The sequence below is a fragment of the Bufo bufo genome, chromosome 11 (assembly GCF_905171765.1).
Source record: "Bufo bufo chromosome 11, aBufBuf1.1, whole genome shotgun sequence".
Classification (NCBI taxonomy): Eukaryota; Metazoa; Chordata; class Amphibia; order Anura; family Bufonidae; genus Bufo; species Bufo bufo.
Genome location: NC_053399.1, coordinates 46,173,687 through 46,188,333, shown reverse-complemented (window position 1 = coordinate 46,188,333; position 14,647 = coordinate 46,173,687). Strand labels below are relative to the sequence as shown.

Sequence of the window (14,647 nt, the reverse complement as noted above, 5' to 3'; positions counted from 1 at the left end):
TGTTTCGTGAGCGTCACAGTCTAGTAATGCACGGTTATCAGTATGAGTAGCCCTCAGTTTACATATTCCTACATGAATCACCGTCTGGGCCCCTCTGTCAAGTATCCATCCAATCTATCCCACGCTCCTGCCCGCAGCAGTACAGACCAGGCCGGTCTCTATTATGTGCCTCTATTAGAACAGTTTCAGCAAACCACATCAGTCTCACTAAAGCATTTATCATGTAGAGAAAGTTAAAGGGGTTTTCAGGGATTTTGATACTGATGACCTGTCCTCAGGGTCCGACACCTGGGACCCCCGCCGATCAGCTGTTAGAGAAGGCACTGGCACTCCTGTGAGCGCTGCGGCCTTCTCCGTGCTCGCCAAGCACAGCCCTGTACATTATATAGCGGCTGTGCTTGGTATCGCACATTAACTTCAATGCTATGCAATGTACGGCTCGGTCTTGGTAAGCACAGAGAAGGCCGTGGCACTCACAATCCTGATATTATAGTGAGTAGTAATCTTCAGAGCTGCATTACCAATTCTTCACTGCTGAAGTTACCCCTCAGGGCCCTTGCTCTGGTAGTTGTAAATGGTGCTCAAAGGTGGGCAAACCTTCTACGCTTACAAAATTATCAAAATAGGATACGACTTGGAATATAAAGAGGTTGTGCCAAGTATGAACATTATTACCTATCCACAGGAGAGGTAATAACTAACTGAAAAGTCGGGGTTTAAATGCTGGGACCCCCACCAATCCTAAGAATGGGTCCCAGATTCCCGTCCTGAAATAGTGGCAGGTCCTGCGTGTGCCCTACTGCTCCACTCATTCAATATGGGACTGCTGGAGATCCGCAAAAAAGGCATACAGACCAAAAATACAGTTGTGTGCATGGGGTCTTAGACTTTGCTCACACAATGTAACAAAAACGGTTTTGTGAAATTGCAGCAGCTTTTCCGCACCATTTTGTCCTCCAACCAGGGCCTGCGCTACCGTAAGGCAGACCAAGCAGCTGCCTTAGGGCGCACCCTGCGCAGGGTGGAAAAATGAATGCCCTTCTTTTTTTTTTTTATAACTTACTTGAATTTTTGCCGCAGCGCCGCCGCCTTGCGCCCGCCCGCCCCCAGCCTGCGTGTGCCGGCCGCTCGGAGTCACGGCAACACACGGTCACATGGACTCAGCTTGCCATGGGGGCCTGACTGGTAGTGGGCCGCGCGGCGGCGGCGGGTATCGCAGGGACTAATAGGCGAGGCTCAAGCTGACTGATTGTGTTGTGTCTGACTCACACAGACACACACAGCCGTCAGCCAGATTAGACCACCATACGCACTGGCAGCCAGCAGCAGCAGGAGTCAGGACAGGTCAGGAGTGGACTCAGGGACTTGTTGGGGTAGGTCACTTGAAGTTTGAACTGTTCCGAATTGAATGAATGGTATATAATAATTAATATGATCATTTAAAATTATTTCAAAATGATGAAATGAGCACATAAGTGCTAGGCTAGCACACACTGACTAGTCTAGCGCCACAGCAGAGGCGCTCAGGCTTAGCACGGCATTCAATGATGTGTTTGTTGTCAAAATGTAGCTTCGCTTGTGTTGGCAAAAATCCTTGCACCGGCCCTGCCTCCAACCATTAACTATTATGGGTACTGAGAGTTACATTTGGGTAATACTGACCTAGAGGATCGATATAATTCCTTCTGTTTGATTTTTATACTCATACGTGGCGGGTTTGCTGCAGAAATATCTGCAACTAAAAAATCCATTCCATACAAGTGATTTGGGTTTTTCTTGCAGAATGTGCATTGATTTGTGCAAACCCAGTTTGCTGCACGGGAACATAACATAAGAGTGCCATTACACATAGTGGCACCTTCCTGGGTGAGGTATGACTAGGACACAGCTAAAAAATGAAACGGTAGGAGGTTTTACTGCAGCTTGGAGTGGCTTAAAATAAATTGTTAAAGCGGTTGTCCCACAAAAAATATTCTATAGTTTTCAAACCAGCACCTGGATCTGAATACTTTTGTGATTGCATGTAATTCAATAAAATGTATCTGTATAGCGCCACCTGCTGGCTGCACATGGCCGCACATGCTCAGTTTCATCCTTCAACTGCCTCCTGAGCTGTGATAGGGAGAGCATGGACACGCCTCCTGAGCTGTCATAGGCAGAGCATGGACACGCCTCCTGAGCTGTGATAGGGAGAGCATGGACACGCCTCCTGAGCTGTGATAGGGAGAGAGCTGCAGCGGAAAGGACATTCCCCCTGAGCTGTCAGCTAGATAAACCTCTAGCAGAGCAATGAATGGGGAGATCTCTGGATCCATGTGAGGTACAGGGCTGGTTCTAGCTTTGTTAGAAAGAGATTTTCATTCATTATGGGATAAACCCTTTAATGTTTGCACTGTTTTGTGGGCAAAAAGCAGTTTCACAGAGGGTTTACTGGCACGAACATTTGTGGACAATAATAATCATTTGAAAAGTTGTAAAACTACGGGGAAGATTTATCAAAGCTGGTGCAAAGGACAACTGGCTTATTGGCCCCAGCAACCAATCATTTAAAGGGGTTGTCCGGGTTCAGAGCTGAACCCGGACATACCCTTATTTTCACCCAGGCAGCCCCCTGCTCCGATGCGCACCCTTGCCCTGCGCTAGATCGTTCAGGGCAAGGTCTCTTTTGTTTTCAATAACACACTGCCGGGCAGAAACTTCCGCCCGGCAGTGTGTTCGGTGACGTCACTGGCTCTGATGGGCGGGCTTTAGCACTGCCCTAGTCGTTTTACTGGCTAGGGCAGCGCTAAATCCCGCCCATCAGTGTCAGTGACGTCACCGGGCTTCCTGGCAGCCCCATGGAGAGCCCGGTACGTCACCGGAACTCCTAAAAATGCCTTTGCCCTGCGCGATTTAGCATAGGGCAAAGGAGAGCATTGGAGTATGAACTGCTCCAATGCTCTTGTCAGGGGGGTCTACCGGGGTGAAAATTTGAGGTATGTCCGCTCTGAACCCGGACAACCCCTTTAATTGGATCATTTAATTTTCCAAAGAAGATGTGAAAAATGAAAGGTGGACTGATTGGTTTCTATGGGAAGCTAAGACCTTTTTTTTGGGGGAATAGAGAAAATTGATTTGGACATAAAAGTATATTTACAAGTGCTATAGCAGATCTACACCGCCATCCAAACAGTCCAGGGTGGTGACAGATTCCCTTTAACATTTGCATGTAATTTCATAATAAATAGACGTTGGAGATCATACATTATTTTCTCGTAGTTATATTCTGGATTGTGTTTCTTCCTAGGTGCACCTCTGTACATTACGACAGCGACCTCCCCTCCACTAGTGTCATCATTACTTTTCATAATGAAGCGCGTTCTACTCTGCTCAGAACTATTAAAAGGTTGGTACTGATTCTGGATAATTTACTGATGTCCTGTGAGGACGATGGTGACTATGTCTGGCCTATGTTGTGCCATAACCTCCAGAGCTCAGCTGATCATAGAGGGCTGGGGATTGCAACTCATTGGTATCCACTGGTCCATTTAATGGACGCTGACACTCCGCTAGAGCCGAGAGGCTTGACTCTGGTGTAATGCCAGCTCAGTAGGCCCTAGTGATGTAAATTAAGAGGACCTCTCTACAGAACAGCAGAATTTGCTTTATAACTGTTGAACGGCTGCGATATTTGAGAATCATTTTATCAGTATGTGTCAGTAAAGCCCTAATACACACATGCAACTTCATATAATAAGCAGTGGGATACATGACAACACCAATCCCAAAATCCCCCCCCCCCCCCCCCCCCCCCACGATTTGCCTTCACCTTACACGAACAGGATCAACAACATAATAAACCACCTTATAAAATTGCATTCCCCTTATAAAATGGCGCCCTTTTTTCCCCTACAGCCCCCTTTTAAAGTCACCCCCCCATTTTACTAACCCCCTTGATGGCTTATCCTCAGGATTGGTCATCATTATCAGTTCTGTGGTGGCCCTACTCCTGGCACCCCCACCGATGACGTCACCATACATTCATCATGTGGCAGCTCCAATGGACAGAAGCTTGATAAGCTATGAGCACCACAGCTTCCTCAAACAGCTGATCGGTGGGGGTGCGAGGAGTCGGAGTGCCACAGATCTGGTATTGATGACCTATCCTGACCATTTTTGTTCGGTAGGTTCCTGCCAATGAGCTGATCATAGAGTGTCCCACAGTTAGGACCCTAAGCAATCTGCTGTAGTGTTGAAGTGAATCTGTTAGCAAGGATTCAGTTCCCCTTTGGAGCCACAAAAGGTTTACACAGAGATCAATGGCATGGGTGTTTGACGTCCTCCAGAATGAGAGATGCTTACTGCAGCTGCTCTCCTAAACAAGTTCCTCCATCTCTTAATTCAAGTATTAGGAAATAGGCTTTCTAAATACCAACCCCTTTAATTTTCTTGATGATGCCCATTAATTGTAGGGCGTTCCCTGCAATGTTGGAAAGTTGCCAACCAAACTATAAATGAGCTGAGATCTCTGTCAAATGTTTGACTTGGAATTAAGTTTACATTCCTTTCCTGCGAATGAGCTCATGTCTACATGGCAAAAATACCACTTCTATCTCCACCTTATTGGCTTTAAGATAAGGAGACATTTCAGACTGACTGTATGGCCCATGTTCTGTTAGTAGGGCACGTTTAGTGTAAAGTCCATTAGCCTAAACAGTTCTGCTCTACTTTAAAAGATCATCAATCGCATAGCTCACTCTACCTTCAAGAAATGAACTATGACATTGACAGACCTATTATTCAGCTTGTACAGTACGGTATAGACATCAGAGCTTGGAGCCAAGAGCTGGCGATTGTCCATTCAGAGAATGATGTCAGTGTTATTATTTGGATCATCGGAAATAAATATTGTTTTTATTAAGATCGTTTTTATTGGCAATATTAATAAAAACAAAACAATGCAGAAGAACATGCAAAAGAATATAAACTCCCTGCCCCCCCCCCCCTCCAACCATCCCTCCCTCCCATGCAGAGAGATAAAGAGGAGCTCCAAGAGTCTCAGGCCGCAAATTTATTCAGACGCCATCAGATCCCTGGATCCTCTCTGCTTCTTGGACATTATGAATTTAAAGTGCATCTGTCAGCAGTTTTGTACCTATGACACTGGCTGACCTGTTACATGTGCGCTTGGCAGCTGAAGGCATCTGTGTTGGTCCCATGTTCATATGTGCCCGCATTGCTGAGAAAAATGATGTTTTAATATATGCAAATGAGCCCCTAGGAGCAACGGGGGCGTTGCTGTTACACCTAGAGGCTCTGCTCTCTCTGCAACTGCCAGGTCCTCTCCTCTCTGATTGACAGGGCCAGATGTGATGATATTTTCACAGCCTGGTGCTGTTAAAGTGCAGAGGGTGCGGCAGTTGCAGAGAGAGCAGAGCCTCTAGGTGTAATGGTGACGCCCCCGTTGCTCCTTGAGGCTCATTTGCATATATTAAAACATCATTTTTCCCAGCAATGCGGGCACATATGAAAATAGGACCAACATCGATGTCTTCAGCTGCCAAGTGCACATGTAACAGGTCAGCCAGTGTCATGGGTACAAATCCTCTGACAGATGCCCTTCAGAGTGGGCTTACTTACAGTATGCTTCTGCTTCTCACTCACTGCAACATTCATGATTCTTCAAATACATGTCACATATTATAAAGCAAGAGGAGCGGAGCAGATTGATATATAGTTTTGTGGGAAAATATTCAGTAAAACTTGTATTCTATTAATTTAAATCCCTGTTCATTCTGATCTTAGGAGTCCAGTGGGCGGTCCTTTCAGTGATTGACAGCTTTTCCTGTAGGCGCACTCTTACAGGAGGCAAGGCTGTCAGTTACTTCTAGGACCTCCCACTGGACTCCTAAACCCAGAATGTGCAGAGATTTGAATGAATAAAATGGAAGTGTTAGGTCAGAGGTCCATGCCTGCCCCCTCCCTGCTGCTTACCATGACCCTCTGCAAGCGGCTGTCTCCATTACTCCAGTCTCTGTCCCCTTAGGTTGTACGCTCAGGCATTCACCTTTGGCCTCTTAAAGGGTATGCATCTTCAAATCCTTCCATAGCCAATGGCTGCGGTTCCCTTGGTATCAGACTCCCCAAGGGGAGAGTGCCTGAGCTTTGGATTTTTTAGTAACCAGCGAAGGTGTGATCTCTTGTCTGACTACCTGTGTACTGTACCTTGCCTGTCTCCCAATTCTGCTACTTGGCGCCTGCCTGACCTTGGATTTACTATCTGGAATACTGAACACACTGTACTCGCTGTACTTGGCCTGCCCTGACCTTGGACTATGTTCAGACTACCCTTGCTTGATCCTTTGGTGCTTCAGCTATTCTCTGCCATCTAGTCTACATTGTCTCTGCATTATCCCCCTCCTGTGTTCCTGTGTGTTCCACTACCTCTAGCTTTCTGTGTCCAGTTCTGTTTACCTGGTCGGTCTGTATTGTCCGTACTCCAACCGAGTATCCAGCCTGTTTGCCCTGCATAAATCTGTCTGCAAGTCTCCACCTTGTCTTCGTGTTTCTATACAGCCAGCACCCCTAGAAACCAAAATCCTAAGTGCCTGTTCACACATACCTGCGGTTTTGGTGCATTTTCTGCATCCTGAGCTCCAGGTGCTTGCACTGGAGTCCATGACCCCTGTGGGTCAGCTGCCAACCACTCCGGGACTACCCCAGGAGGTAGCGACCTGCTTGCTTCACCGCAGCAAAGTCCAGATCCCTTTTTCAGGGTGAATACTGGGGAGGCGTGAGGATAACGCCCTTAGGGTTAGCCCTAAGTCAAGCCGGTTGGTTGACACAGTGGGTCCACATGCCCTGATTTGTAATAACAAGTTTTGCTGAATCCTTTCCCACAAAACTATTCATCAATCTGCTCAGCTCCTCCTGCTCTATAACATGCTGCCTGCAGATTGCATATTTACAGTGACCAGTTCCCTCTAAGTAAAAAAAACTAAAATAGTGAATATTTTCCCAGTATTGGGACATTCTCATAGAGAGTAATATAATTTAAAAGATGTTCTGTGTGTGACAAGGAAATTTACTGTGGGGTACATTATAGACCCTTAGTGCATCCTCTATCATATAGCACATCATTTATGCCACTGTTATCTCCTTTCTCACAGTGTTTTAATCCGAAGCCCTCCGAATTTAATACTAGAGATTATTTTAGTGGATGACTACAGCGCTGACCGTGAGTATTTCTTTAAATAGTATTTGTCCTTTTTTCTCATTTGAACCTTTCTCCTAAATTCATGTATAGTGCAGTGTGATGGAGACGAGCTAATTCTGCCGCCGGAGTACAGGAGGTGTTATTCTGTATGGCAGATGACATCTATTTATGGATTTTGTAGACTTAGGGGTATGAATCCTATTCAGACTGCATTATATGTAGATATCCAGGATAACATATATTATCTACTCTGTGGTGGGATTGGTCTTGGCATTCGGACAACCACACAACAAATCTTCGGCTTATTTTCCAGTTCCTCTGATCATGCTGTGAAGAAGTCATGAATCCTCAACACGATTTTCATGGGTCCTTTCTCTTTACTTTCCCCTCCAATAATCCTATATCATTCTGGCTCCAAGCTAAATAATAACTTTTGTTACACACTGGGCTGCAATAGCTTATGCTTTATTAGGCCATAAAAAGACAAGAACATTTCATCGCTGCCATCAAGTTAACTGGTGCGAGGCCCCCGCAGCCTCTGCATTTCTGCCAGAATAAGTGGCAGCTTTTGATATTACTGGGTGAATCATGCACTGTATGTCCAAAAGTATGCGGACACCCCTCCTAATTATTGAGTTCAGATTTGTCGGCCGTATCCATTGCAAACAGGTGCATAAAATCAAGCACACAGCCATGCGATCTCCATAGTCAATCATTGGTAGTGGTATGTGATGTACATGTCACAGACATAGTCTATGGAAATACCAGACATGGACATATTACATTTCGGATGTCTGTATGTAATGTACTGTATGTTCACATGTCTCATGATACATGTGCAAAGGGCGCCTCCCCCTAGGGCCCATTATAATGCGACCCAGGTGTAGGAATGCCAAGTGGTATAGTGGCCAGGCTGCCCAAAGATTGAGTCCGGACCTTGTATGTAGTTGAACAGCAGCTTTACTTGAATAAACATTCATAGTCTTCAAGCTTTGTCTTGGTCCCAGCAGGCTTTAGCATGAAACTGGCAGGCAAACTCCCCACTGCTATATCTGTCTCTCTCTGACTCTGCTTTACTGACAGACTGGCTGTATAACTCCACTTCTTCTGTATGCTGCACTACACTTTGTAGTCTGACTCTAGGTTACGCCAAGGAACTTTCCTCCTGGGTCCTGAGGCTTTAAGCTTTGGCCTCCATGGCCAGCAGAGCTTAAGGTGCTCTGGCTGGCATGGGCACGTCCAGCAGAGACGTGCCCCTGCACACCTTTCCCCTAGCAGGGGATAAGCTAGACTGACTAGAACTCCTGCCCCACCCTTCCTTCAGGAAGTCGGACTTGCCCACTTCTCTCCAGAGGGGGGTTAAAATGGAATGGTAAGTTCTATTCTATCAACTGATTCATGTCTTGTCTTGAATTGAAAAATTGAAAAATTCTAAATAAAGAATAAAAAAAAAAAAGTTCTATTCTATCTACATACAGATCTGCCGTATTTGCTGCCACCTGCTGGTGAACCAGGCACATTACATGAGCAGTTACATAACATTAGAAATGTACAGTGTGGAGGACCTGGAATAAATGCATACGATGACATGAGGTTAGACCAATAAAGACAGTAGCAAGGTGCAGAAGTGGTAACACCACTCTGTGGTGTTACACGTGAATTTTAAAGGGGTTTTCCAGGCTTTTAATATTGATGACCTATCCTTAGGATAGGTCATCAATAGCAGAACGGTGGGGGTCTGACTCCCGGCACACCCACCCATCAGCTGTATGAAGAGAAGGCGCACGTGCCTTCTCCTGTCGCTCTCCCTGCTTGCCATAGACATAGCAGCAGCGATTAGGAAGAGACAGGAGATGGCACGTGCGCCTTCTCTTCATACAGCTGATCGGCGGGGGGTGTCAGACCCCCGCCGATCTAATATTGATGACCTTTTCCTGAGGATAGGTCATCAATATTAAAAGCCTGGAAAACCCCTTTTAGACACTAGAACAGGGGTGCACAACCTTTTCTGGTAGGGGGCCACATTGTCACACTGAACCGATCCCAGGAGCCGAAAATAAAACTTAAAGGGGTATTGCCAACGGAAAGCTTTATGTCATATTGATTGTTCATGCCAGAAATGTGGTGCTGGTTACATTCAGGACACGCTGCTAATGGGAGAATACATGAAAAATACATGAGCAGCCAGGTGACTGAAGGGTCGGGGGCCGCACAGAATGACATTGAGGGCCACAGGTTGTGCACCCCTGCATTAGAATGAATTAATGTCACTTTATTGAAATGACTTTATTACTGCATTGACTGGATGGGAAGAATTGCTCCACTAGGCGACATATAAATTATCCTTTTACTTAGTAAAACCAGAAATTCACTGCTTATGACTGTGTCAAAAAATACTTTAATCTCTAGTTAGTTTCAGAACTTGATATATGACTAAATATTAAAGTCAAATGATGGACACATTAGCCATGCATGGTGCAGGGTGAAATGTAATCTCCTACTTTCCAATTATTATATGATGAGTGGCTTTCCAAGGAAATGAGATATATATATTTTTTTATTCTCTTTTCCACCTTGATCTGAATTTTGTCATTAAATTGTAAAGTTGCCATCTTGTTTCTGTTTATGGGGGGCGGCCCACACAAACTTTTATTCAAGAGCTCAAAGGTCATCAATCTCATATAATGACTTTTGGATCACAGTTTGTCTGAAGTTGGCCGTACACAAGGCGCATTAAAGTTTGCTGAAGTTCTGGTTTCCATTAGGATCAGCCAAGATCTAAAGTATGTAAGGGCCGCCCGGTGACAGATATTGGAGGAAATAAGGATTGTGCATATTGAAATTTAACAATCCTGGAGCCGTAGTTGTCCCAGGAATAAGTATATTTCAGTGACTTTTTCACCTATTGAAATAAATATGCATACCTGGCTAATCTGATCATGTATGTTTATGGAGGGGTCACGTAAGATAGTTGTCAGCTGGGCATAATTGCTATGACTGGTTAAAGATTTTTTTTTCGGATTTAAAAACGATGACCTATCCTCAAGAAGGGGTGAGGTCCAAATCCCAGGACACCCTCCAGTCACATGGAATTGGGATTGGGCGGCAATACCAAAAAACAGCTGGTGCCATGCCTGGTATAGAATGAACAGGCCACAGCGCTTGTCTTAACACTGTGGCGCCTTCAAACAGGTCATCGGTGGCCGTCCCAGGTGTCGAACACCCATTGTGGTGACATTAGTGATCCTTTCTGGGGATAGGGCATCCGTTTTTAGGTTTCAGAAAAGCTTTTTAATGGGGTATTTCAGACAGACTAGATCAGTTGTTGTCTGTCCATTGGGATCTCCACTTAATTCCAGAATGGGACACCCCAGTGCTCCCCTCAGCTCTTATTGCGCCAGAGCTCCGCTCCTTTCTGTAGCCAGCCTTTCCCTCGCTGCTTTGATTGACAGGCCAGGCTGTGCTAAGCATGAGTGAGGGGCTGGCCACAGAAATTTGTGGAGCTTGGGCACAACAAGAGCAATGGTGACGCCCTCATTGCACCAAAGGCCTAATTTGCATATTAAGAGAAAGTATCATAACTCTGAGAGGGAGCCTCAGATCAGCAAAAGAAAAACAGAACTTTAATTAGGTGAACCACAGCTGTGTGTCGTTGCAAACAGCTGGATAGGGAGGTCGCTGGTGACAGACCACCTTTAATTCTGATCTGCTAAAAAAACAAAACAAAAAAACAATATAAAGATATCCCACAGGATGCTGTGGAATTATTACAAAAGCGAGCCAAGATCAGGTGTGACCTTTATTTCAGAATGAAGAAGAGAGGGCAGAGGGCAAGGACTATGTATTTTTTTATAAAGCCTGAGTGATAAAATCTTAGCTCCTACAAATGTTTACTGCAACTTAGCTGCATCTTGAACTAAAGTACAAGACACAGGATAAACATATTATTTTTAGGTACCGTCGGGGGCCTTCTTGTCATGAGAACTTTTCTAAAAATGAAGATTTCAAATCCAGATTCTGAAACTCCTGCAATTAATGTCCCCATAGACATAATTCTGCTGATGGCAGGACCGGCTGTCAGTCCCACATGTATGAGGACCTCCTAACAGAGGATGTTGTGCAAGAGAAGGATTGGGCAAGCTCATTCGGCAGGTGCATGTGCTGCAAGGATAGTGAGCAGCAAGACATCCATTGCCCTTGCCCATCCATTGCCCATCATTTGATAGCCATTGCTCCAGCGTCTAGAGAGTGCCCCTTACCATATGATTGATGTGTGTAACAGGTGAATACCAACAATCCTGTAGATGTACAGCAGACAAGGATTGCTAGTTACAACCCCAATTCCAAAAACGTTGGGACAAACCGTGTAAAATTTACATAAATGTAAACCGAAAACAATGATTTGCAAGTCTCACAGACCATATTTTATCCACAGTAGATAATAGAACACATATCAGAAGTTGAAAGTGAGACATTTTACCATTCCTTAAAAAATTCACTCATTTAGACTTGATGGCAGCAACGCATCTCAAAAAAGTTGGGACATGGGCCATGTCTGCAATTGTGTAGCATCCCCATCTTCTTTTAACAACTGTCTGTAAATGTCTGGGAAGTGAGGAGGCCAATTGCTGGAGTTTAGCGAGAGAAAGTTGTCCCATTAATGTCTGATGTAGGATTCTATCTGCACGACAGTCCTGGGTCTTCTTTGACAGATGTTTCCTTTCATGATGCGCCAAATGTTTTTCTATTGGTGAAAGGTCTGGACCGCAGGCAGGTCAGTTCAGAACCCAGACTCTTCTTCGGTGAAACCATGCTGTTGTGATGGCTGCAGTATGTGGTTTAGGATTTTCTTCCTGAAATTTGCAAGGCCTTCCCTGAAAGAGATATAGTCTGGATGGGAGCATATATTGTTCTAAAACCTCTATATACTGTTCAGCACAGGGGTGTAGCTATGAGGGGTACAGAGGTAGCAGTCACTACCAGGCCCAGGAGCCTAAGGGGGTCCAAAGACCCTTGTGTTGCATAAGAAGACACTGGTTTTATAGAAAATGCATGCTGGTCAAGTTACACCTCCTGGCTAAAGGAAGGGGTTAGGTCAAGAATTTGGCATGGGGGGGGGGGGGGGAGTTACCGTTTGAATTTTTGCCTCAGGCAGCACAAAGGCTATGTTCTTACTAAGCACTAAGGGAAGGGGGCCAAAGCTGAATTCTTGCACCAGGGCCCATGAGCCTTTAGCTACGCCCCTGGTTCAGCAGTAGTGCAGGTTTTCGAACGGTGAACTGATAACACGCTGGATGGTCCCTCTCCTCCTGAGTCCACAGTCCAGTGTCTGTGGTTTCAAAAAATAATTTAGCATTTTGATTCATTTAACCACAGAACAGTTTTCCATTTCCCCCCAGTCCATTTTGAATGAGCTTTGGCTTCTGACATATGGCTTCTTCTTTGCATGATACAGCTTTAAAGGCACTTTGCTTCTGAGAGCCTCTGCCTCTCTAACATGCTCTTTTTTATACCCAGTCGTGTAACTGAGAAGCACATTATTTATTAGTACCACGTACTTTTCCAACCTTTTATTGCCCCTTTCTCAACTTTTTTGAGATGCGTTGCTGCCATTAAGTTCTAAACTAGTCCGTTTTTTTCATATCACATCTGATGTGTTTTATCATCTATTGTTAATAAAATATGGCTCTATGAGATTTGTAAATCATTGCATTCTATTTTATATACATTTATGAACATTTTACACAGTGCCCCAACTTTTTTTTTGTAATTGGGGTTGTAAAGCTAGATAGTGTGCACAGTCATGGTTTAAATTTTTCCATTTAAAAATGTTAAAAAATACAATTCCCGTCTTAACGATTAATATTGATGGTATATCCTCCTGCAATGCGTTATGTTTAGATCGGTAGGTGCTTTGTGGCCAGATCTGTTTGCAGACAAGCTGTGCATTAGATGTAGCTGTAATTGAGTGCGGTTTCTGCGTGAATGGAGCTGATGGGGAGAGATGAAGGCTCTCGCTCTGTGAAGTAGTTTCCATCTGAGCAGATGAGCATGAGTGCACTTTAGCTGAGAGGATTAGTGCTGTCAGACTGATTAATACGATAATAAGTGAAAGCAGGTTCTTCCTATGGAAACACTCTTGGGAGTTTGTAATTCTGATTCACCTCAAAGAAACTTATGTGCCAATTATTTGTTTTCTTGTCTTTTTTTCCACAGCCGATGACTGTCAGCTCCTCACTAAAATACCCAAGGTTAAATGCTTGAGAAATAACCGGAGAGAAGGTGCAGTATAAAAAGCATTGTGATGTTTATAGTTATTTCTACTGATTTACAAAAATTTTGAGAGATATTGGGAAGTGTAGGTTGAACTTTCACATTTGATTTCATTTTTTTTAGTGTTTTGCTAAATTATTGAAAAAAGAAAAACTAAAGTTTTGCATGGACATAACTACTCAGACCCTTTGCTATGACACTTGACATTCAGCTCTGTGGGCCCTCCATTTCTCTTGATCATCTTTGCTGATAATGTTCTTTTTTAATATAAAAAAGAAGAGGCTACATCAAAGACACTCATTAACATAGTTATATATATTAAAAAAAAACATTTTGGTTTTGGATCTTTTCCTCCATAAACCATTTCTTTTGACATCATAGAAGAAATTGTCAGAGTTGGGTAGCTCTGGAAATTATTCAGTTTTAAAGGGAATCTGACACCAGTTTTGGGGTCCATGTCACATGGTCCCCGCATTTTGTATGGCCGGCATTATGAATAGAAATGCATATTCTTGTCCGTGGCTGCGGACAAGAATAGGACATGCGCTATCTTTTTTGCGGGGCTGCGGAACGGAAAGTGCGGATGCAGACAGCTGTGCTGTCCGCATCTTTTGCGGCCCCATTGAAATGAAGGGGTCTGCACCCGTTTCACAAAATTTAGGAAACGGATGCGGATCCTTTATGCGGACGTGCGAATGCACCCTTATGCTGCTGGGTTCAAACAGCTCAAGCGCATGCGATGAGCCCTGATATTCATGTGTTCAATGTGTTCACGGCTTTCCCCCGCCCCTCCTGCTGCTGATTGACAGTTTTTTCCCCCAATGGATTCAGCAGCAGGGGGCGGGGAAAGTCAGAGCTCATGAATATCAGGACTCATCGGCATGCGCTTGAGCTGCTCAATACAAGATTGTAGCAAAATTGTCCAATTAAAGAAAATGACCAAAAATTTTAGGGGGATCTGTCACTAGTTTATGTTCCCTTTAGTTAGGACACCGTAAAACTGTTGAGAGTTTCCCTTTAATATGTTGTACCATGAACACTCTTTTGAATGGTTTTGTTTTAAAAAAAAAAAAAATGCTTACAAAATTGTCCCATCTGGACAACCCCTTCTGTAAGTGAGAATAAGCTGATTTACTACGGTCCACATTTTGCACTGGCTGCCCACTCAGCCTGTTAGAG

General features: G+C 44.4%; 1 protein-coding gene across 1 annotated transcript in view; it reads left to right on the top strand.

Moving 5' to 3' along the window:
• LOC120981454 (polypeptide N-acetylgalactosaminyltransferase 16-like) overlaps positions 1-14,647 on the top strand; it is a 93,050-nt gene that overhangs the window by 77,152 nt on the left and 1,251 nt on the right. The window contains exons 3-5 of the mRNA XM_040410994.1: positions 3,287-3,385; positions 7,149-7,216; positions 13,412-13,477. Coding sequence (XP_040266928.1) covers positions 3,287-3,385; positions 7,149-7,216; positions 13,412-13,477 — 233 coding nt within the window. The remainder of the gene's footprint in view (positions 1-3,286; positions 3,386-7,148; positions 7,217-13,411; positions 13,478-14,647) is intronic.